Raw genomic sequence first — 23,090 nt, 5'->3', positions numbered from 1 at the left:
ATTGGCATCCAATTGGGAGTTTGAGTGTCCTGAAATAAATCTATTTATAGTAGTGGAAAGATCGTAATTGCTGTCACATTATATAAGCACAGAAATTCGACCCGTGAAAAAGAGTTACATTGAATGCTAATGATGTATTACATCTTGTCGTTATTTTTACCGTTATCCCTTCTTGCTTCTGTGCTGTTGGAGAATGAACCAACTTGCAAACAATGGGGGACTGATGACTTGGCTGGCCTGTCCAAGGAAGGTGACATAATTATCGGTGGAGTTTTCAGCGTGCACACCAATGTTGACAGCCTGGATCTTTCCTTTCAAAGTAAACCTAAAGCGGTAAAATGCAAAAAGTCAGTGAGTGTTTGTATTGTGCTGTGCATTTCTAACGTTGCAAATGTCTGTTCTGAATGAGGGAACTTGTTGTGTAACCTACAAGTTGAGCTACCGCGCCGTCCTTCTCTTCGTTCGGTCTGTCATTAGACACGCTGTAGTGTAGAATACATGTGTTATTCAGCGGAATATCCTTGATGATGGTATAATTCGTTTCTGATTTTGATATTTATATTCCGCATTGCCCGGGAAATTAGTGTAAAATACGAAACAGGTAAATTGCAAATCGCTAGCCCAACTATTATGGAGGCTAAGCTGAAACACGGGTCGGTTTTAACTCATTCACAATCAATGTACTTGCACAGGGTTAAAATCTGAACCTGCAGGATCACAGTATATTGGCTTCATTAAACCACTTTTGTGCATTACTGAACGTGACTGTTGAACCACTGCAGCTGAGGTATAGGTACACCCACAGTGCTGTTAGGGAAACAGTTCCAGGATTTTGACGCAGGGATAATGAAGGAACGGCGATATATTTCTAAGTTGAGCGGTTTGAAGGGGACCTTCCAGGTCGCGGTGTTCCCTTGTATCTGCTGTTGTCTCAGGTGGTCGTGGGCGAGGGTTTGGAAGTTGCTGTCCAGGGAGCCTTGGTGAGTTCCTGCAATGCATCTTGTAGATGGTACACACGGCTGTCAGTGTGTATTGGTGCTGGGGATGTTTGAGGATGGGCTCTCAATCAAGTGGGTCATAACAAATGGCAAACTATGCTTCAGACTTTTCATGTTTATAGAAATGTTTGATATTTCATTACTACACGTATTTAATTAAACCTATGAACCAGTTTACAGGTCTCCCTCAGGTTACAACTGCACAAATGCACAGTACCAAGTTTCACCGGCTGCCTCACACAGTCGGGGACCAGGGTTCAATTCTGACCTTGGGACAATGCCTGTGTGGAGTTTGCACATTCTCCCCGTGTCTGCATGGGTTTCCCCGGGTGCTCCGGTTTCCTCCCACAGTCCAAAGATGTGCAGGGTAGGTGGAGTAGCCATGCTAAATTGCCCCTTAGTGTCCAGAGATGTGTGTACATTAGGCGGGGTTACGGGGATGGGGCATGAGAGTGGACCTTGTTGGGTTGCCCTTTCAGGGGGCCAGTGTAGACTCGATGGGCCGAATGGCCTCCTTCTGCACTCTGGCACTAAGTTGGTTACAATGCGTATTTCCAAACTAAACATCTCATTCCGGGGCTTCAGGCTTGTTCCAGATTAGAATACTTGAGAAAGTGGCCCTTGTGCTGAAAGCAGGCTACAAACTGGAAGATACACTGTGCTTGATATCACTCATGAATTATCGATTGCAGCAGATGTTTTTTTTAATGATCTTGTCTATCGATCAGAATTACTGTCCCAGGAAAAACATTAATTTTCAGGCTGCTGGTTATAAATAGCAATGCTGTCATACACAACAGGTCAAAACCTGACCTTGTCCATATCAGGCTGAGACAGCTGCATATTTTGTTTCCACATTTATCAGCCGGGGTTACAGGACAGTCTTATTTTTCCGGCAAATAGAGATAATGCACCAAATAATGCAATGGATTGGCACCACCATCGCCCTGATGAAATTCTTTTGTTACATGAAAACAAACCCAATGAGGACTTTTGAAATTTGGGGAATGAAACAGTCATTCTTTAGTGTCGTGTTACTATTGATAGAAAAGGAAAATAAACGAGGACCATGGGTAAGAGACTGCAAAAGAGAATAAAGAGAGCAAGAGAACATAGAACATAGAACATTACAGCGCAGTACAAGCCCTTCGGCCCTCGATGTTGCGCCGACCTGTGAAACCAATCTAAAGCCTATCTCCAGTATTCCATTATCATCCATATTTTTATCCAATGACCGTTTGAATGCCCTTAATGTTGGCGGGTCCACGACTGTTGCAGGCAGGGCATTCCACGACCGTACTACTCTCTGCGTAAAGAACCTACCTCTGACACCTGTCCTATATCTATCTCCCCTCAATTTAAAGCTATGTCCCCTCGTGCTAGCCATCACCATCCGAGGAAAAAGGCTCTCACTGTCCACCCTATCTAATCCTCTGATCATCTTGTGTGCCTCAATTAAGTGACATCTTAAACTTCTTTGCTCTAACGAAAACAGCTTTAAGTCGCTCAGCCTTTCCTCATAAGATCTTCCCTCCATACCAGGCAACATCCTGGTAAATCTCCTTTGCACCCTGTCCAATGCTTCCAGATCCTTCCTATAATGCGGTGACTAGAACTGCACGCAATACTCCAAATGTGGCAACACCAGAGTTTTGTACAGCTGCAACATTACCTCATGGCTCCGAAACTCAATCCCTCTACCAATAAAAGCTAACACACCGGACGCCTTCTTAACAACCCTATCAACCTAGGTGGCAACTTTCAGGGATCGATGTACATGGACACCGAGATCTCTCTGCTCATCCACACTACCAAGAATCTTACCATTAGCCCAGTACTCTGTATTCCTGTTACTCCTTCCAAAATGAATCACCTCACACTTTTCTGCATTAAACTCCATTTGCCACCTCTCAGCCCAGCTCTGCAGCTTATCTATGTCTCTCTGTAACCTGCAACATCCTTCTGCACTGTCCACAACTCCACCGACTTTAGTGTCATCTGCAAATTTACTCATCCATCCTTCTAGGCCTTCCTCCAGGTCATTTATAAGAATGCGAGATGGTTAGACAGACTGAGAGACAGAGAATTAGCCTGGCTGAGTTCAATTAATTCCGCTCAGTTACTGTTTCAAATCCATCACATTTCATCATAACTGTACACGACGAAGATCATCAACCGGAAAAGATAAGTCTCCGTCTCTTTTGCAGATGCTGTCTGAATTGTTGAGTGCGGACAACCTTTCCTGAATTTATTTCAGATTTCCAATATCCTCAAAATGTTGCTTTTGTTTTAGAGTCAGTTCCAGAAGTTGTACATCAGTGATATGAAAAATTAGCCAATTGTATCATCGACTATCTTTGCACTCCAACGCCCTTGCTGGGTGGGGGTACTGTCCATGGGAGATGGAATAGTGGGCGGTCGGTCATGCAAAGTATAAAAGATCCATGGAGAAACGGGAGCAGTATTAATTTTATGACAATCAAAAGTGGCTCGAGAGCAAGTTTATATTTGACAGGATAAGATACGTCCTGAAGACAGCATTCATGTTCCGAGAGGTCTGCCCATTGTAATTGATATTCCAGGAGATTGTGTGTGGAAGAGGCGATATATGTAATGAATGGGCCAGAGAAAGCTCAGAGATGGAAGCTGATACTTGGAGTTTTCAGAAACACACAATTAGTTGGGGCGTGGAAATAAACGCCTAGGGCATATGAATCATATAATTTTGGCAGTGAATTGTGCCATCACTATTTTATTGATCAAATAGGAAAACTGAAGTAAAGCCGTATCATTTCTATGCTTTAAAGAAGATTCATGATGGAAATTCAACATAGATATAAATGGAAAGCAGTTCATAATCAAAACTCTACGTGGAAACTTGTACTTGAGCACTCTATTTTAAAAGCATTTCAGGAAAGGTGGGCAGGGTTAATGTTTTCACTCCTGATTATATGTTAGCCCGTGAACAATATACCCCCAAAATAATTAACGGATTTAAACAAAACCCGTTACACAGAACAACAGGTTTATTTGGAATCACTAGCTTTCGGAGGTAGCTCCTTCATCAGGTGAGTGAAGAGGTGGGTTTCACAAACACATGTGCAGACAAAGTCAATGATGCAAGATGGTACTTTGAATGCCAGTCCTTGCAAGTAATTACGTCTTTACAGGTCCAGGTGGTGCAACTGGAGAGAGGGATAATCACAGGTTAAAGAGGTGTGAATTGTCTCAAGCCAGGACAGTTGATAGGATTTCGCAAGCCCAGTACAGATGGTGAGGGGTTAATGTAGTGAGACATGAATCCAAGGTCCCGGTTGAGGCTGTACTCATGCGTGCCGAACACAGAATCGCCGAGCAGAAAGTGACAGCTAAGTTCCGCATTCATAAGCATGGCCTCAACCAGGACCTTGGATTCATGTCTCACTACATTCACCCCCCCCCCCCCCCCCCCCCACCATCTGCATCTGGAACCTGATTAATTAAAAAAGAACGGCTAACATTGAGAGATACAGTGAATTAGCCTTTTTTTTGGAAGGCTCTTTATTCATAATGTTATTGATTGTTGTAGAATGTTGTGGATTATCCCAATTTCCTGTTTGCAACAGCTGTCAAATATGAGCAGAGTTTTCAGAGCAATTTGTTGAATGTGGATTGGCCTAAAGCGTCCCCGGTGTGATGGAAGCTCCGAATAAATAGAAAACGATTTATTTCCCCAGCTTCTGTGGTTACAGAACATCAGAGTGGCAGGGAAAGCCTCAATGAAGAATCACATAATTGCATTAAGGTTGAGGTAAACATTATGGCAGAGATATGCATTATGCCGAGTTATTTCTTCACTTGTTGGTTTTTGATTGCTGACAGCTTTAAGAGCAATAGTTAAGTCTTAAAATGCGACGTCTCAGAAATAAGATTATTCACTCATTAAACAAGATGGTTTGTGAAAGTTAATGCTCCTATTTGAAAATAAATTCATTTCATTATCATCAATGTGAAATTTTTTAAAAATTCTATGTATTTTATCACCACACAAATGTATTTTCTACAGCTTTTGGTATCGAGTTTTTCGTTTTGTGCTGACGATGATTTTCGCCATTGAAGAAATCAACAAGAACCCAAGGCTGCTTCCCAATATTACACTGGGTTACCGGATTTACGATACTTGCACCATGCCGCCTTTAACTTTGAAATCGACCTTTGAATTTCTGAACAAAGGCGAAGACTCGTCTTCCAATTTAGCTTGCAAAACGCCTTCTACCGTCTCTGCCATTGTCGGCGACTCTGGTTCTTCTCAATCTGTAGCAATGGCCACCTTAATCGGTCCATTCAGGATCCCGATGGTAAGATGTTTATATATGTCAATCAATGATCCTAGCTCAAAATACAGAAAGCACAGTTGCTATCAAATACATTTATTGTTGTATTATTGGACTCTAATGTTCATTATTCCACAAAAATCTCATGGGGGCTATTTCGTGATGTCAATTTGTTGAAGTGCTAACTAATATTACGAAGAGCTGCAATGGGGTAATGTTGATGGTAAATTAACTTTGTGTCTAAATTCTGATTAAATGCAACGACAAAAGACAAACATATTCGAACTGCTAACAACAATCAAGTAATTAAACTGTAGCTTGTTAATTTAATAATAATAATAATCGCTTATTGTCACATGTAGGCTTCAATTAAGTTACTGTGAAAAGCCCCTACTCGCCGCATTCCGGCGCCTGTTCGGGAAGGCCAGTAGGGAATTGAACCCACGCTGCTGGCCTTGTTCTACATTACAAGCCAGCTGTTTAGCCCACAGTGCTAAACCAGCACCGAACAGGAAAGATTGGGACTAGAAAATAGAAGCTTGACAGTTGTCCTGCTGGAGGTCTTTAAGATTACGAAGTGCTCCGTTAAAGTAGACCGAGCGAAGTTGGCTCCACTTGTGCAACTATTCAAAACTAGCGAACTTAAGTATAAGATGCTCACTAATGGCTGCATTAAGCAATTCCGGCGAAGGCTTTTTCCTCACATAGTGTGGAGTATGTAGTATAGTAAGAAGTCTTACAACACCAGGTTAACGTCCAACTGATGAAGGAGCTGCACTCCTAAAGCTAGTGATTTGAAACAAACCTGTTGGACTTTAACCTGGTGTTGTAAGACTTCTTACTGTGCCCACCCCAGTCCAACGCCTGCATCTCCACATCATGTAGTATTCATCACCACGCAGATTATTTGGGGTAAATAGTAGAGGAGCAGTTTAGGGGGGATGGGTAAACCCATGGTCAGAAAGGAATGGATTATATGTTGATCGGGTGAGTTGAAAAGATAGTTGAGGGGGAACCTATTGGAGGTACTTAAAATAATGAAAGGTTTTGATGGAGTGAGTACAAAGTTCCTCTCAAAGGGAAGGACATAACGAGACGCCATCGATGTAAGATAGTCGCCCGGAAATCCAATAGGCAGTTCAGAGGGCACGTTTTCGCCCAATGAGTGGCCAGAATTGGGAACTTGCCACCAAAAACAAGTTAAAGCAAATAGTATAGATGTGTTTAGGAGGAATCCAGAGAAACATTTGAGGGAGAAGTGAATGGACGAAGCGTGATTTAGAGGAGAAAAATTGAGAGAAGTGATGCATGGGCGCCGACATGGACTAGTTGGGTGGAAGAGATTGTTAACCTGCCGTGTGGCCTGTGTAACCCTGTGGAGTGCGCAAGGACGGTCATCTGGAACAGTACAGCTGCACAGCTCTGTCAGGCCGAATGGCCTGTCTTTGTGCGGTTAACTCCGATGTGCCCCTCTTGTTAAGAAATGATTTCTTACCATTGAAGGTTCTTTAAAAGATTCCTAACAGAAATGTTATTCCGATTCTCTTTTTATATCTGAATGAAAACTAAAAATGAATGAGGGGAGGGGGAATGAAGACTGTTTCTAAATTCACATAACAAACCATTAAGTATATCCATGTATCCAATTCCCCTCAGAACTAAACAATTCAATTTCTCAGCCTCGTCTTCCGGTGCTTCTTCCACCGCAACATCCGCGCCCTTTGTATGAGGCCCATCTGAATTGCGGGTTATTTACTTATTCCCTCTACCCTATAGGCAGCAGCGCAGCCGGGTCTCGTTCTCTTGCGCTGCCGGTTAACATTGGGAATCTTACTAAATAAAGTTGCTGAAAACGTCAATAGAAAACTTATTACCTTGTTGTCGCGTTTGTCGTGTCCTGCATTGGTTACATTGACGGCGCCAAATTACATGAGAATCATTCGTGCAGAAGGAAATGATTAATTCCAAACTGCACACATTCTGCACCTGCGGCCTTATTGAAGGATCTGAACCAATTAAAGGTAACTCCCTTGCATTTTCCCTTCAATATTTCCATTCGTGTGTGCATCAAATTATTTATTCTACCCTGCGGAGGATAGCCCCTGAGAGCGATATTACCCAGGCAACTGACGCCCCTAACCCCTGACATCTTTCCACTCAATCCCCTTCGGAACTTTCTCCAGGTACAGGGAACCTAAAGCCTGTGCACACTCGGGACTTTCTGTCAGAAGAGAAGAGGAATTCGTTACAGTTTTACCCCTTCGTTAGGGGTCCCTGCAACCTTAACTCTTCTCGCAGTTGTATGATTGCCTGGGAGGTACTGGAGACGGTGCGCATTGCATAGAAGTCGAATTCCCCGTGTGGACAGAGGAAAACCTAACACGGTTCCATTGTAATTTTCCACAGGTCAGCTACTTTTCCACCTGCGCCTGCCTCAGTAACAGGAAGAAATACCCATCATTTTTCAGAACAATCCCCAGCGACTATTTCCAGGCGAGGGCGCTGGCTCACCTTGTCAAGCGCTTCGGCTGGACGTGGATCGGGACCATCAAAAACAACGACGATTACGGTAACTTTGGGATGCAAGCTTTCACCGAAGCTGTCCAACAATTAGGCGTCTGCATTGCTTTCTCCGAGTCCATCCACAGAACATACCACAGGGACAAGCTGCTCAGGATCGTCGAAGCTGTGAAGACATCTTCCACCAAAGTTGTTGTGGCGTTCGTTGCGCCCGCCGAGATGACAGTTCTGCTGCATGAGATGGTGCGGCAGAACGTGACGGGTGTGCAGTGGATAGGGAGCGAGGCTTGGGTATCCACGCAGTTCCTACCTCAGGAGGAAAGCAGACGTTTTGTCTCTGGCACGATCGGTGTTGCAATTCGCCAGGTGGACATACCAGGACTGAGAGATTTTCTACTGGACGTCCATCCTTCCATGTATCCAGGCAACGCTTTAATGAGGGAGTTCTGGGAATCAACCTTTCGCTGCACACTGATGGGTAAAGAAGACACAACAGATGAAGAGCCATCCACTTCGTTGAAAGAATGTACCGGAAGAGAGACTTTACATTCAATACACAACGAATTTACTGACGTCTCTCAGTACAGGGTTACTTACAATGTGTATAAAGCCACGTATGCAATCGCCCACGCCCTTCACAATATGGTGTCGTGTAAAAGTGGCAACGGGCCATTTGCCCAAAAAAGTTGTGCAAATACCTCCAGCTTTCAACCTTGGCAGGTGAGGGGGGCAATGTCTTTAAGTTGGATATTTTTATTTAATTGGTGTATTGGTGAACTGATTTCGACTCTTACAGGGGATTAGATGTTTCGAATTTCTTCTCAATAATTTGCAGTTAATTTCTCCATTCTCGATCCTATTTCACAGCTTCTGCATTACATGAAAACAGTCAATTTCACCACCAAGATCGGGGAAAATACCTACTTCGATGACAATGGAGATCCAGTAGCCAGTTATGATATCGTAAACTGGCAACCCAATGCCGCTGGCGGCGTGAATATTGTCGGTGTTGGAGTATATGACCGATCAGCTCCCTCCGGTCAAGAATTTGTGATACGGGACGAAGCAATTGTATGGACCGGAGGTCAGATTACGGTAGGGGCACTGATACCACACCAAATTGTGTAGACAAGATCAAAAATAGCAGCCGTGCATCTTCCTGAATAGCTTGAAATTGCAGGCATGTTTAAATACGCGTATCAGTCTATTTGAGCAGACGATTGCTGTTTCCAGAGTGAAACTTGTATCAAAAGGGCAAGGTTTCGGCGAATTCATGAGGGGATGTCGGTCGCATTGCTGAATGTTATCATCAATAACTTTAACAATTTATTCCTGTGAAATCCTTGCCTCAGGCCGCCAGGTTAGTGTGTACCTGCGCTTCTAAACTTAAGACTGTGAATTATATGGGACTTTCAATTAGGTTGCTTCGAGATGACCTACCTGCTGTAAATCCATCATGGGTGACTCCAATCAGCTCAAATTTTTCTCAGTACAGTCTCTCTGATTAATTATAGATTCCAATAATTTCCCTGCAGCAGGTGTCAAAGGAACAAGTGTATAATTTCTGAAATTCCCTTTTCACCTTTCTGAAATAATGGCGTCAACTTGGAAATACCACGGAATAAACAATAAACGATGTCCTCTTCTTTGCACTAAGGTTCCAAGAGCCGTTTGCTCTGAAAGCTGCCCACAGGGGACGAGGAAAGCCACAAGGAAAGGAGAACCCCTTTGCTGCTTTGACTGCATAACATGCGCCGATGGTGCAATCAGCAATATCACAGGTACCGACAAGGGGGGATTGCATGTTGTCACTTTGTGCTGGGTGGGAACTCAGTGCCTCTGATTCCTAAAAGGAAGAAATTGCGTGAAGGAGTATTTAAGAGGCATTTGAAGGTGCCCATGAAATGCAAACATGTGCGCAAAATTGGGTGGGAGGGTGAGCTGTGAGGAGGATGCAGAGATCCTTCAGTGTGATTTGGACAAGTTGTGTGAGTGGGCAAATGCATGGCAGATGCAGTATACTTTGGATAAATACGATCATAAGGCATAGGAGCAGAATTAGGCCACTCGGCCCATCGAGTCTGCTCCGTCATTCAATCATGGCTGATACGAAAGAGAAAATGCTGGAAAATCTCAGCAGGTCTGGCAGCATCTGTCGGGAGAGAAAAGAGCTAACGTTTCGAGTCCGATGACTCTTTGTCAAAGCTAACAGACAGAGAAAGTGGGAAATATTTATACTGTGGAGTGAGAATGAAAGATGAGTCATAACCACAGAAACCAAGGGAACAGGGTGCTAATGGCAGTCCCCAGAGAGAACAAAAGATGTGAAATGCCAAACAACAGAGAAACTAACATCAGAGGGTGAACTGTGACAGATGTAGATGTGGGGGGAGGGGAAGGGGGAAGCAAAGAGGAGAACGGGTAAGGAAAGGTGGTTAAGATGGAGGGGGGTTTAAATATATATTAAGAAAGACAAGAAGGAAATAAATGGTAAAAGGCAGTTAAATTGAAATGGGATGAAAACAAGTGGGTCGAGGTGGGGTAGATTCCAGCTTCAGATTCCAGCATCCGCAGTTATTTGCTTTTATCCAATCATGGCTGATATTTTCTCATCCCCATTCTCCTGCCTTCTCCCCATAACACCTGATCCCCTTCTTAATCAAGAACCTAATAAGACCATAAGATGTGCGGTTATCCAATGTGAGATTATCCACTTTGTTAGCAAAAACGAGAAGGCAGACTATTATCTGAATGGCCATAAATTAGGAGAGGGAAATGTGCAACGAGACCTGGGTGTCCTCATTCACAAGGCGCTAAAGGTAAGCAAGCAGGTGCAGCAGTTGATTAATAAGGCAGATGGTTTGCTGGCCTTCATACCAAGAGGATTTGAGCCCAGGAGTAGAGATGTCCTGCTGCAATTATGCAGGGGCTTGGTGAGGCCAAACCATGGATATTGTGTGCAGTTTTAGTCTCCTTATCTGAGGAAGGATATTCTTGCTCTAGAGGGAGTGCAGTGAAGATTTACCAGATTCCTGGGTTGGCAGGACGGACCTACAAGAAGAGGTTGAGTTGGTTAGGATTACACTCGCTGGACATCAGAAGAATGAGGGGGATCGCACAGAAACCAATAGAATTCTAACAGGACTCCACAGGGTATATGCAAGATGGAGGTTCCTGATTGTGGCAGTGACCAGAGCCAGGGGTCACAGTCTGAGGATACAGGGTAGACCATTTAGGACAGAGATGAGAAGAAATTTCTTAATCCAGTCAGTGGTGAGTGTGTGGAATTCGCTATCATAGGAAGTAGTTAAGGTCAAAACACTGCCAGCGGAATTCTCCATTCCTGAGACTGTGCTGACGCCGGGGCAGGATTCATGGACCTCTACGACAGCAAACCTGGCGCCATATCCGGGCCAATTCAATGACTTTAAGGGGCTAGGACCAGAACCACGTGGGACACAATCGATTCCAATGGGAAATGGTGCGGGATTCGCCGGTTTCGTGATTGACATGCAGAAGGCTGACAAGTTGCACCTCCATATACACACTTGACTCCCCACACACACCATCCCAGCCAACAAGACGGCAGTGAGGAGAGCGACACCCCATTTCAGGGATGCCGAGCTCCAGACCCTGCTGGACGCTGTGGAGGAGAGGCAGATGACTCTGCACCCCAGGCCGGGTAGGATGCTGACAGCCGTCGTTCGATGGGCCTGTGTTTTCACATTAAACACCTGTGCACAATGTCACAATCTGCCTGTCAGAAGGGTTTGAGAGATGGGCTGGCCACACAGGGGATTCACGCGGGGGTTAGTGGGTGGGCGTTGGGGGTGGGCTTGGCTCAGGGATCACCACTCAGCAAGCTCTCACTCCTCCGGTGTTCCATACCCCTCCCTGCCAGCATCAACACCTCCGTCACCCCATGGATGCGATGGGACCAGGTGATAGAATGGACAGCTCGCATGCAGGGATCACCCAGGTGGATGGTGGAAAGTGCTACTGTAGGCAGGAGTCAGAGATGGTCAAATAATGTGGAGCACCAGAGTTCATCGCAGAGTGAGTTGTCATCATACTCCATCCCATCCCGCTGTTACTGCCAACCCAGTAATGCAGCAGGTATTTATCACAGAGGGGGTTGCAGGTGGAGTGGGGTGGGGGTGGGATGCGGTGATGGTGCCCCTGGCCAGTCTCCCCCCAGTCGATGAACCTGGAGGTTATCAGATGTCGCATCCATGCTGGCCCTGGCGCACATGTTGTGCAGCCTCCAGTGCCTGCCTGGGTCCCATATCCTGCCCATCCTCGGCCTCCCCCGCATCCTTCTCATCGGATGAAGACTGTAGTTCATCCTCCTCCTCCAGCACATTGCCCCTCTGCTGCGCGATGTTGTGAAGCACGGTGGCGCAATAGTCAGTACTGCGGCCTCACAGCTCCAGGGACCCAGATTCAATTCCAGCCTCTTTGTGGAGTTAGCGTTTTCTCCACGTGTCTGCGTGGGTTTCCTCCAGGTGCTCTGGTTTCCTTCCACTGTCAAAAGATGTGCAGGCTAAGTGGATTGGCCATGCTAAATTGTCCCTTAGTGTCCAAAAGCTTAGGTGGGGTTGCTGGGTTACAGGGATAGGGTGGAGACTTGTGCTTAATAGGGTGCTCCTCCGACTTCCAGTTGCGGCTATGCGGAGCTAAGCCACACGATTCGGCAGCTCCGGCTACTACGGACTTTCGGGCTCATTGGGGGAGCCCCAACAGAACTTTATTTGATGACAACCCGTGGGGAAGTGAAGAGAGAGGTCCCCCTCCAACTTTTATGGACCAGGCCAGAAGTGCAACGGCCAAAAAAGCGGCATTGGAGCAGCGGGAGAAGCGAGGGGAAAAAAATCAAAATGGCGGCGGCCGGGGACAAAGCGGAGTGCGGGCCGGAGCTGCAGGAGTTCATCAAGTGCGGCTTCGAGGAGCTGCGCAAGGAGATGCTGGCGCCTATGCTGGCGGTAATTGAAGGACTAGGGATGACCCAGAAGGCCCACGAGGTGAAGATCCAGGAGGTACAGAAATGAGTGAGTGAGAATGAGGATGAGCTCTTGGGCCTGGCGGTGAGAGTGGAGCAGCACGAGGCGCTACACAAGACGTGGGCGGGAAGACTCAAGGACCTGGAGAACAGGTCGAGGAGAAAGAATCTGCGGATCCTGGGTCTCCCTCAAGGAGTGGAGGGGGCCGATGCCGTGGCATACGCGAGCACGATGCTCGGGGCGATGATGGGCGCGGAGGCCCCTTCGAGGTCGCTGGAGCTGGGCGGGGCACACCGGGTGCTGGCGAGGAAGCCCAAGGCAAATGAACAGCCAAGGGCGATGGTGGTGAGATTTCACCGGTTCACGGACAGAGAGAGGGTCCTGAAATGGGCCAAGAAGGAGCGGAGCAGCAAGTGGGACAATGCAGAGATCCGAATATACCCGGACTGGAGTACGGAGGTTGCAAAGCGGAGAGCGGGTTTCAACCGGGCCAAAGCGGTGCTGCACTGGAAAGGAGTGAAATTTGGAATGCTGCAATCAGCGCGACTGTGGGTCACATACAAAGACCAACACTACTACTTCGAAACGCCTGAAGAGGCGTGGACCTTCATGCAAACTGAAAAGTTGGACTCAAACTGAGGGTTTGTGAGGGTGGGGGCGATGTTTAAGGTTTGATGTGTGATGGTTGTTGTATATAGGAGGTCAATCACGCGCAGGAAATGTTACATGGGCTGGGGGAGAGAGACAAGGCCGCGACAGGAGCTGCGCCAGAGGGGGCGGGGCAGGCTTTGGAAAGCGCGGGGTATTTCCCGCGCGCGGGAAGAAAGGCGGGAAGGGGAACGAAGGAACACACATTGATTGGGAGACTCCCACACGGGGGGGGTCAAAGGGACGGCGGGGGAAGCCGGGGTCAGCAGGTGTCAGCTGACTTACGGGTGTGATATGGGGAGAGCAAAAAAGCTAGACAAGGGTCTAGCGGGGGGAGGGGGGGGGGGGAGGAGGGGAAGGGGGGGGAAAGGGTTGCTGCTGCTCTGGCCGAAAGGGAATGGGACACAGTAGAGGTGGCCGGGACGGAGGTCCCCCGGCTGGGGGACTGGCGGGTGAGGGAGACGCGGACACGGGACTGGCCCAGAAAAGGAGATGGCTAGTCGGCGGTGGGGGGGGGGGGGGGGGGGTGAGAGCCCCTCCAATCCGGCTGATAACATGGAACGTGAGGGGCCTGAATGGGCCGGTGAAGAGGGCTCGAGTGTTCGCGCACTTGAAGGGACTGAAGGCAGACGTGGCTATGCTCCAAGAGACACACCTGAAGGTGGCGGACCAGGTCAGGTTAAGAAGGGGATGGGTAGGACAGGTATTTCACTCGGGACTGGACGCGAAGAATAGAGGGGTGGCAATATTGGTGGGAAAGCATGTGTCATTTGAGGCCAAGACTATCGTAGTGGATAATGGAGGGAGATATGTGATGGTGAGCGGTAGGTTGCAAGGGACGTGGGTGGTGTTGGTAAATGTATACGCCCCGAACTGGGATGATTCTGGATTCATGAAGCGCATGTTGGGGCGCATTCCGGACCTGGAGGTAGGAGGTCTGATAATGGGAGGGGACTTCAATACAGTGCTGGATCCAGCACTGGACCGCTCCAGATCAAGGACTGGAAAGAGGCCGGCGGCGGCCAAGGTGCTTAGGGGGTTTATGGATCAGATCGGGGGAGTGGACCCATGGCGGTTTGCAAGGCCGCAGGCCAGGGAATTTTCTTTCTTCTCCCACGTGCACAAAGCCTACTCCCGGATAGATTTCTTTGTTCTGGGCTGGGCGCTCATCCCGAGGGTGGAGGGGATGGAGTATTCGGCCATAGCCGTTTCGGACCACGCCCCGCACTGGGTGGAAATGGGGCTGGGAGAAGAGAGGGACCAACGCCCGCTGTGGCGGCTGGATGTGGGACTGCTGGCAGATGAGGTGGTGTGTGGGCAGGTGAGGGTGTGTATCGAAAGGTACTTGGAGGCCAACGACAACGGGGAGGTGCGAGTGGGGGTGGTATGGGAGGCATTGAAGGCGGTGATCAGGGGACAGCTAATCGCCATCAGGGCTCACAGGGAGAAGGCAGAGGGCATGGAAAGGGAGAGGTTAGTGGGGGAGATTTTGAGAGTGGACAGGAGATACGCAGAGGCCCCGGAAGAAAGATTACTTGGGGCAAGACAACGGCTCCAGACGGAGTTTGGCCTGTTGACCACAGGGAAGGCGGAGGCACAGTGGAGGAAGGCGCAGGGGGCGACCTATGAGTATGGCGAAAAGGCTAGTCGGATGCTGGCACACCAGCTCCGTAAGAGGACGGCAGCGAGGGAAATAGGGGGAATCAAAGATGGAAGGGGAGCCACGGTTCGGAGTGCGACGAAAATAAACGAGGCATTCAAGGCCTTCTACGAAGAGCTGTACAGATCCCAGCCCCCAGCGGGGGAAGAGGGGATGAGACGAGTCCTAGACCAACTGAGATTCCTGAGGGTGGAGGAGCAAGAGGTGGCTGGTTTGGGGGCACCAATTGGGTTGGAGGAGTTGAGCAAGGGTTTGGGGAGTATGCAGGCGGGGAAGGCCCCGGGGCCGGACGGGTTCCCGGTGGAATTCTACAGAAAGTACGTAGACCTGTTGGCCCCGCTACTAGTGAGGACCTTTAACGAGGCAAGAGAGGAGGGGAACCTGCCCCCGACAATGTCGGAAGCGACAATTTGTTTGATCCTAAAGCGGGACAAGGACCCACTGCAATGTGGATCGTACAGGCCGATCTCGCTCCTCAATGTGGGCGCTAAGCTGTTGGCAAAAGTGCTGGCCACGAGGATTGAGGACTGTGTCCCGGGGGTGATCCATGAGGACCAGACGGGATTCGTAAAGGGCAGGCAATTAAACACTAATGTGCGGCGGCTCTTAAACGTGATAATGATGCCATCGGAGGAGGGAGAGGCGGAGATAGTGGCAGCTATGGACCCTGAAAAGGCCTTTGACCGAGTAGAGTGGGAGTACCTCTGGGAGGTGCGGCGTAGGTTTGGGGTCGGGGGAGGGTTTATCAGTTGGGTTAAGCTCCTTTACAGAGCCCCGGTGGCGAGCGTAGTGACGAACCGGCAGAGGTCGGAGTACTTTCGGCTGCACCGAGGAACGAGGCAGGGGTGCCCCCTGTCCCCCCTGTTGTTTGCATTGGCGATCGAACCCTTGGCCATGTCACTGAGGGAGTCTGATAAATGGAGGGGGGTGGTCCGAGGGGGAGAAGAGCATTGGGTGTCGCTATATGCGGATGACCTGTTGCTGTACGTGGCGGATCCAATGGAGGGGATGGTGGAGGTCATGCAGACTCTAAGGGAGTTTGGGGAGTTTTCGGGCTATAAGCTCAATGTAGGGAAGAGTGAGCTCTTTGTATTACAGGCAGGGGACCAAGAAAGAGGGATAGGGGACCTACCGCTGAGGAGGGCGGCGGGGAGTTTTCGGTATCTGGGGATCCAGATAGCCAGGAGTTGGGGGGCCCTACATAAACTGAATCTGACGAGGTTGGTAGACCAAATGGAGGAGGACTTCAAAAGATGGGACATGTTACCGCTCTCGCTGGCGGGTAGCGTGCAGTCGGTCAAAATGGTGGTCCTTCCGAGGTTTCTGTTTGTGTTTCAGTGCCTTCCCATGGTGATCACCAAAGGCTTTTTTAAGAGAGTAGGTAGGAGCGTTATGGGATTTGTGTGGGCGAATAAGACCCCGAGGGTAAGGAGAGGGTTCCTGGAACACAGTAGGGACCGAGGAGGGTTGGCGCTGCCAAACCTAGGGAGCTACTACTGGGCAGCAAATGTGGCGATGATCCGCAAGTGGGTTATGGAGGGAGAGGGGGCGGCATGGAAGAGGATGGAGATGGCATCCTGTAAAGGAACGAGCCTGGAGGCGTTGGTGACGGCACCGCTGCCGTTCTCGCCGTCAAAGTATACCACGAGCCCGGTGGTGGCGGCAACATTAAGGATCTGGGGCCAGTAGAGACTGCACAGGGGTGCAGTGGGAGCCTCGGTGTGGTCCCCGATCAGGGGTAACCACCGGTTTGTCCCGGGGAAGATGGACGGGGGGTTCCAGACCTGGCATCGGGCGGGGAGTAGAAGAATGGGGGACCTGTTCATTGACGGGACATTTGCGAGCCTAGGGGCACTGGAGGAGAAGTTTGTGTTACCCCCCGGGAAATGCCTTTAGATATATGCAGGTGAGGGCTTTTGCGAGGCGACAGGTCAGGGAATTCCCGTTGCTCCCGGCACAAGAAATTCAAGACAGGGTGATCTCGGGTGTATGGGTCGGGAAGGGTAAAGTGTCGGCAATACACCAGGAGATGAAAGAAGAGGGGGAAGCACTAGTAGAAGAGTTGAAGGGTAAATGGGAGGAGGAGCTGCGGGGGGAGATCGAGGAAGGTCTGTGGGCTAATGCCCTAGGTAGGGTTAATTTCTCCTCCTCGTGTGCCAGGCTCAGCCTGATACAATTTAAGGTGGTTCACAGAGCTCACTTGACGGGGGCGAGGTTGAGTAGGTTCTTTGGGGTAGAGGACAGATGTGGAAGGTGCTCAGGGAGCCCGGCGAACCATGTCCATATGTTTTGGTCATGCCTGGCACTGGAGGGGTTCTGGAGAGGAGTGGCGGGAGCAATATCTCAGGTGGTGAAAGTCCGGGTCAAGCCAAGCTGGGGGCTAGCAATATTTGGAGTAGTGGACGAGCCGGGAGTGCAGGAGGCGAAAGAGGCCGGCATTCTGGCCTTTGAGTTCCTAGTAGCCCGGCGAAGGATCTTGCTAATGTGGAAGGAGGCGAAGCCCCCCAGCGTGGAGGCCTGGATAGATGACATGGCTGGGCTTATTAAGCTGGAGAGGATAAAGTTTGCCTTGAGAGGGTCTGCGCAGGGGTTCTACAGGCGGTGGCAACCGTTCCTAGACTATCTCGCGGAGCGTTAGAGGAAGGTCGGTCAGCAGCAGCAGCAACCGGTTAGGTGGGGTGGTATGGTGGAGCGTAGTATGCAGAGGTTAGAGCTGGGGTGCAGGGTGGTGGGGTGGAAAGTGGTGGCTGGGGTGATGGGGTGGGTGCATCCATATGCCCCCTGGACACTGCAGAACCAAGGGCCAAGGTAGGTGGTCAATGGGGTGCGTAGCAAGATGGCTGCCTTGCCAGCCGCTGCAGTGGCGGTCCACGTCTGAACAGCCCCAGTCCCATAAGGATTCACCCCCGCTCCACGACTCATTTCCCCCCCCTCACTCCACCCCCCCACCCCCCCCCCCCCCCCCCGCCCCCCCAGTCTGGCAGACGCCCTCTCCACAGCTCGGCCAGTGTCAGGGACCGGCAGTGCATGTCGCACCTCTCTGTGTCCTACCAACTCTCTCTCCCTCATCAGCCATGGTGCCTGTTTCTTGATTTTTGTTTTAAATATTTTTTTTATTCTCCTCCTTTTTCACATTTTCTCCCAAATTTACACCCAACAAGAAACTATAATCAGTAACGAATGTAATGTCAATCCCCATATCAATAACAACGGTCCCATCCTCCCACCAAGCTCCAGACATTGGGCCGCATGTTAACATAAACAAATGACAAAACGGAATCAGGAATCACCCATAGTCACCATTAACACATACAGTCCCCCACCCCCCAACCCTCCCAGCCCTCATCCCACCTAATGTTCGATGTGATGCATGATGAATAACGCCCATGAATTGTAGAACCCCTTCATCCTTCACCTCAGTTCAAATTTGACCTTTTCAAACGTTAAGAATTCCAGCAGGTCCCCCCGCCACGCCAGGACACAGGGTGGAGAGGTTGTTCTCCACCTAAACAGGATCCGCCTTTGGGCGATCAACGAGGCGAAGGCTACAACATCTGCCTCCGCGCCCGTTTCCAACCCCGGCTGGTCTGACACCCCGAATATGGCCTCCCGAGGGCCCGGGCCCAGTTTCATATGTATCACTTTAGAGATTACCCTAAAAACCTCCTTCCAGTAATCCTCCAGCTTTGGACAGGACCAAACATATGAACGTGGTTTGCGGGAACTCCCCAGCAACGTTCACACACATCTTCTGCCCCCTCAAAGAGCAGACTCATCCTCGCCCTTGCAAGGTGCGCTCTATACACCACCTTCAGCTGTATCAGCCCCAACCTCGCGCACGAGGTGGAGGCATTAACCCTCCGGAGCAACTCACACAAGAACCCCTCCCTGTTTCTTGATTTTTAAAAGCACAAGTGATCCTCACCATCGGGACTTCGCCATGTGGAGGCGAAGAATCGCGGAGGCCCCAGAGCTTACCGGGTCAGGCCCGCTAATGATATGCAAATGATATTTATCACATGTGCAGAAATGGAACACATTGACGCCGCTATCGAGCCACCGGAGAATTGCAATTTGGCGTGAGCCCAGCACCCGCCATGAGTTTGGCGCCAAAACCAATTCTCCGCCCAATTGCATTTCATAATTCCAGCGTCGTCGGAGAACCGCACTTATATGTTTTCAAGGAACAGTTAGGTGGAGCACTTGGGACAGAGGGATCAAATGATATGGGGGAAGGTGGGATTAGGCTATTAAGTTGGATGATCAGCCATGATCATAATGAATGGCAGAGCAGGCTCAGAGGGCTGAATGGCCTTCTCCTATTTTCTATATTTCTACGTTTCTAAACAAGTTCTTGCTCAATGTTCTGTTACTAACAAAGCTTTTTTTATAAATTTAGAGTACCCAATTCATTTTTCCAATTAAGGGCCAATCCACCTAGCCTGCACATCTTTGGGTTGTGGGGGCGAAACCCATGCAAACACAGGGAGAATGTGCAAACTCCAAGCAGACAGTGACCCAGAGCCAGGATTGAACCTGGGACCTCGCCGCCATGAGGTAGCAGGGCTAACCCACTGCGCTACCGTGGTGCCCTGTTACTAACAAAGTTAAAGCAGGGGAAATATTACCCCTGGAATTTCTAATAATTGCATCATTTAATATGAGCATAATGCTGAGTTTTTCTTTACTAGTTTGTATGTGTTTATCTTTCCCTTCTTTTAGATTCTCCAGATTGCATGAAATGTCCTTGGGACTACCGATCTAATCAGCAACGAGACAAATGCATATTGAAGGAAGTTGAGTTTCTGTCTTTTGCCGAGCTGATGGGGATTATTTTGGTGACACTGGCATTGTTTGGAGCCTCCCTGACGATCGGCGTCTTTGTTTTGTTTCATGTTCACAGGGATACTCCTATCGTTAAGGCTAACAACTCGGAGCTGAGCTTTCTGCTTCTTCTTGCATTAATTCTGTGTTTTCTGTGTTCAATTACATTCATTGGCGAACCTTCCACCTGGTCTTGCGGATTACGCCACACAGCATTTGGCATCACTTTTGTTCTTTGTATTTCTTGCGTTTTGAGTAAAACAATTGTTGTGGTGATGGCATTCAGGGCAGTCCTTCCGGGGAGCAACAAGATGAGGTGGTTTGGGCCTGTTCAACAACGCCTATGTGTTTGCGCACTTACATTGGTGCAATGTTTAATATGCACAATTTGGCTAAGAATATCACCTCCATATCCTCTAAAGAACAGTGCTTATTTTAAGGACATCATTGTTTTTGAATGCAATGTAGGGTCGCCAATAGCCTTTTATTGTGTCCTTGGTTATATCGGATTTCTGTCTTGTGTGAGTTTTGTGGTTGCTTTTCTAGCTCGACAACTTCCAAACAATTTCAACGAAGCTAAATACATCACCTTCAGCATGATTATATTCTGCGCTGTATGGATAACTTTCATTCCGGCGTATGTAAGTTCCCCTGGTAAATATACCGTAGCTGTGGAAGTGTTTGCGATTTTAGCATCCAGTTTTGGACTGGTTTTCTGCATTTTTGCTCCCAAATGCTATATTATCCTGTTGAAAAAGGAAATGAACACAAAGAAGCATATGATGGATAAAATGGCTTCCAAGGATCTTTAGTTCTTCCTCTAAAGCAAGGTTACTGAAGCAAAATTAACCACTTAGACCATTAGACCATAAAACATAGGAGCAGAATTAGGCCACTCGACCCATCGAGTCTCTCTGCCATTCAATCATGGCTGATATTTTCTCATCCCATTCTCCTGCCTTCCCCCCATAACCCCTGATCCCCTTATGAATCAAGAACCTATCTATCTCTGGCTTAAAGACACTCAGTGATTTGGTCTCCACAGGCTTCTGCGGCAAAGAGTTCCATAGATTCACCACCCTCTGGCTGAAGAAATTCCTCCTCATCTCTGTTTTGAAAGATCGTCCCTTTAGTTTGAGATTGTGTCCTCTGCTTCTAGTTTTTCCTACAAGTGGAAACATCCCCTCCATGTCCACTCTATTCAGGCCACGTAGTATCCTGTAACTTTCAATAAGATCTCCCCTCATCCTTCTAAACTCCAACAAGTACAGACCAAGAGTCCTCAACTGTTCCACATTCGACAAGCTCTTCATTTCAGGGATCATTCTTATCAACCTCCTCTGGATCCTGTCCAAGGCCAGCACATCATTCCTCAGATACAGGGCCCAAAACTGCTCACAATACTCCAAATGGTGTCTGACCAGAGCCTGATACAGCCTCAGAAGTACATCCCTGCACATTAACCAAAAGAGAATTTTGAACAAGGACTCCCAAGTCCCTTTGTGCTTCTGATCTCTTAAGCAATTCCCCATTTAGAAAATAGTTCATGCCTCCATTCCTCCTTCCAAAGTGCATAACCTCAAACTTTTCCACGTTGTATTCCATCTGCCACTACATTGCCCAGTCTTCTAGACTGTCTAAGTCCTTCTGGAGCCCCCCTGCTTCCTCAATACTACCTGTTCCTCAGCAGATCTTTGTATCATCTGCAAACTTAACAACAGCGCCTTCAGTTCCTTCTTCCAGATCATTAATGTATATTGTGAAAAGTTGTGGTCCCAGCACAGACCCCTGAGGCACACCACTCGTCACCGGCTGCCATCCTGAAAAAGACCCCTTTATCCCCACTCGCTATTTCCTGTCAGTGAGCCAATCCTCTATCCATGCCAGGATCTTACTCTAAACACCATCTTAACATATTTAATAGTCTCTTATGCGGTCTCTTGTCAAAGACCTTCTGCAGATCTAAATAAATCACGTCCACTGGTTTTCCTTTGTCTAACTTCCCTGTTACCTCCTCAAAGAACTCTAACAGATTTGTCAGACATGACCTTCCCTTGACAAAGCCATACTGACGAAGTCCTATTTCATCATGCACTTCCAAGTACTCCGCAATCTCATCTTTAATAATGGATTCTAAAATCTGACCGATGACCAAAGTCAGGCTAACCATTCCCATCTTCTGCCTCTCTCCCTTCTTAAACAGGGGTGTTACATTAGTCACTTTCCAGTCCTCTGGGACCGCCCCCCCCCCCCACCCCTTGCCTCCAGTGATTCCAGAAAGATCACCACCAATGCCTCCAAATCTCCTCAGCTATCTCTTTTAGATCCCTGGGTTGTAGTCCATCCAGTCCAGGTGATTTATCCACCTTCAGACCTTTCAGTTTCCCCAGAACCTTCTCCTTTGTGATGGCCACTACACTCACCTCAGCTCCCTGATTCTCCCGGAGCTCTGGCATCCCACTGGTATCTTCTACTGTGAAGACTGATGCAAAGTAACTATTCAATTCCTCTGCCATTTCTTTGTTTCCTGTTATTACTTCTATAGCCACATTTGCAAATGGTCCAATGTCTATTTTTGCCTCTTTCTTACCTTTTATATATTGAAAAGATCTCTTCCTATCTTCTTTTATATTACCAGCTAGCTTGCACTCACATTTCATCTTCTTCCCCCCTTATTGCTTTTTTAGTTGTCCTCTGCTTGCTTTTAAAGGCTTCCCAATCCTCTGGCTTCCCACTAATTCACGCCACTTTGCATACTTTTTCTTTTGTTTTTATGCTGTCCTTGAATTTCTTCATCAGCCATGGATGCCTTGTCCTCCCCTTAGCATGTTTCCTTTTCCTTGGGATGAATTTCAGCTGTGCCTCCTGAATATCCCCCAAAACCCCTCCCATTGCTGTTCCACACTCTTCCCTGATAAGCTCATTTTCCAATCAACTCTAGCCAGCTCCTCTCTCATGTCTTTGTAGTTACCCTTATTTAATTGTAATATCGTTACATCTGACTCCAGCTTCTCCCTCTCAAACTGCAGGGTAAATTCTATCACATTGTCGTCTCTGCTCCCTAAGGGTTCCTGCACCTTAAGTTTCCTAATCAAGTCTGCCTCATTACACATCACCAAATCCAGAA

The 23,090-nt window shown here is 48.3% G+C and overlaps 1 protein-coding gene across 1 annotated transcript; it reads left to right on the top strand.

Annotated features, from left to right (window-relative positions):
• The first annotated feature begins 201 nt into the window (after positions 1 to 201).
• LOC140389261 (extracellular calcium-sensing receptor-like) lies at positions 202 to 20,775 on the top strand. The gene is made up of 6 exons (XM_072473440.1): positions 202 to 347; positions 5,044 to 5,335; positions 7,718 to 8,551; positions 8,699 to 8,926; positions 9,489 to 9,612; positions 19,862 to 20,775. The coding sequence occupies exons 2-6, from the start codon at positions 5,078 to 5,080 to the stop codon at positions 20,773 to 20,775; spliced, it is 2,358 nt and encodes a 785-aa protein (XP_072329541.1). The 5' UTR covers positions 202 to 347; positions 5,044 to 5,077.
• Positions 20,776 to 23,090: the final 2,315 nt, after the last annotated feature.

This window comes from Scyliorhinus torazame, chromosome 14 (assembly GCF_047496885.1).
Source record: "Scyliorhinus torazame isolate Kashiwa2021f chromosome 14, sScyTor2.1, whole genome shotgun sequence".
Classification (NCBI taxonomy): Eukaryota; Metazoa; Chordata; class Chondrichthyes; order Carcharhiniformes; family Scyliorhinidae; genus Scyliorhinus; species Scyliorhinus torazame.
The sequence above is the reverse complement of the archived record's forward strand: the minus strand, read 5'-3'. Positions and strand labels throughout refer to the sequence as shown.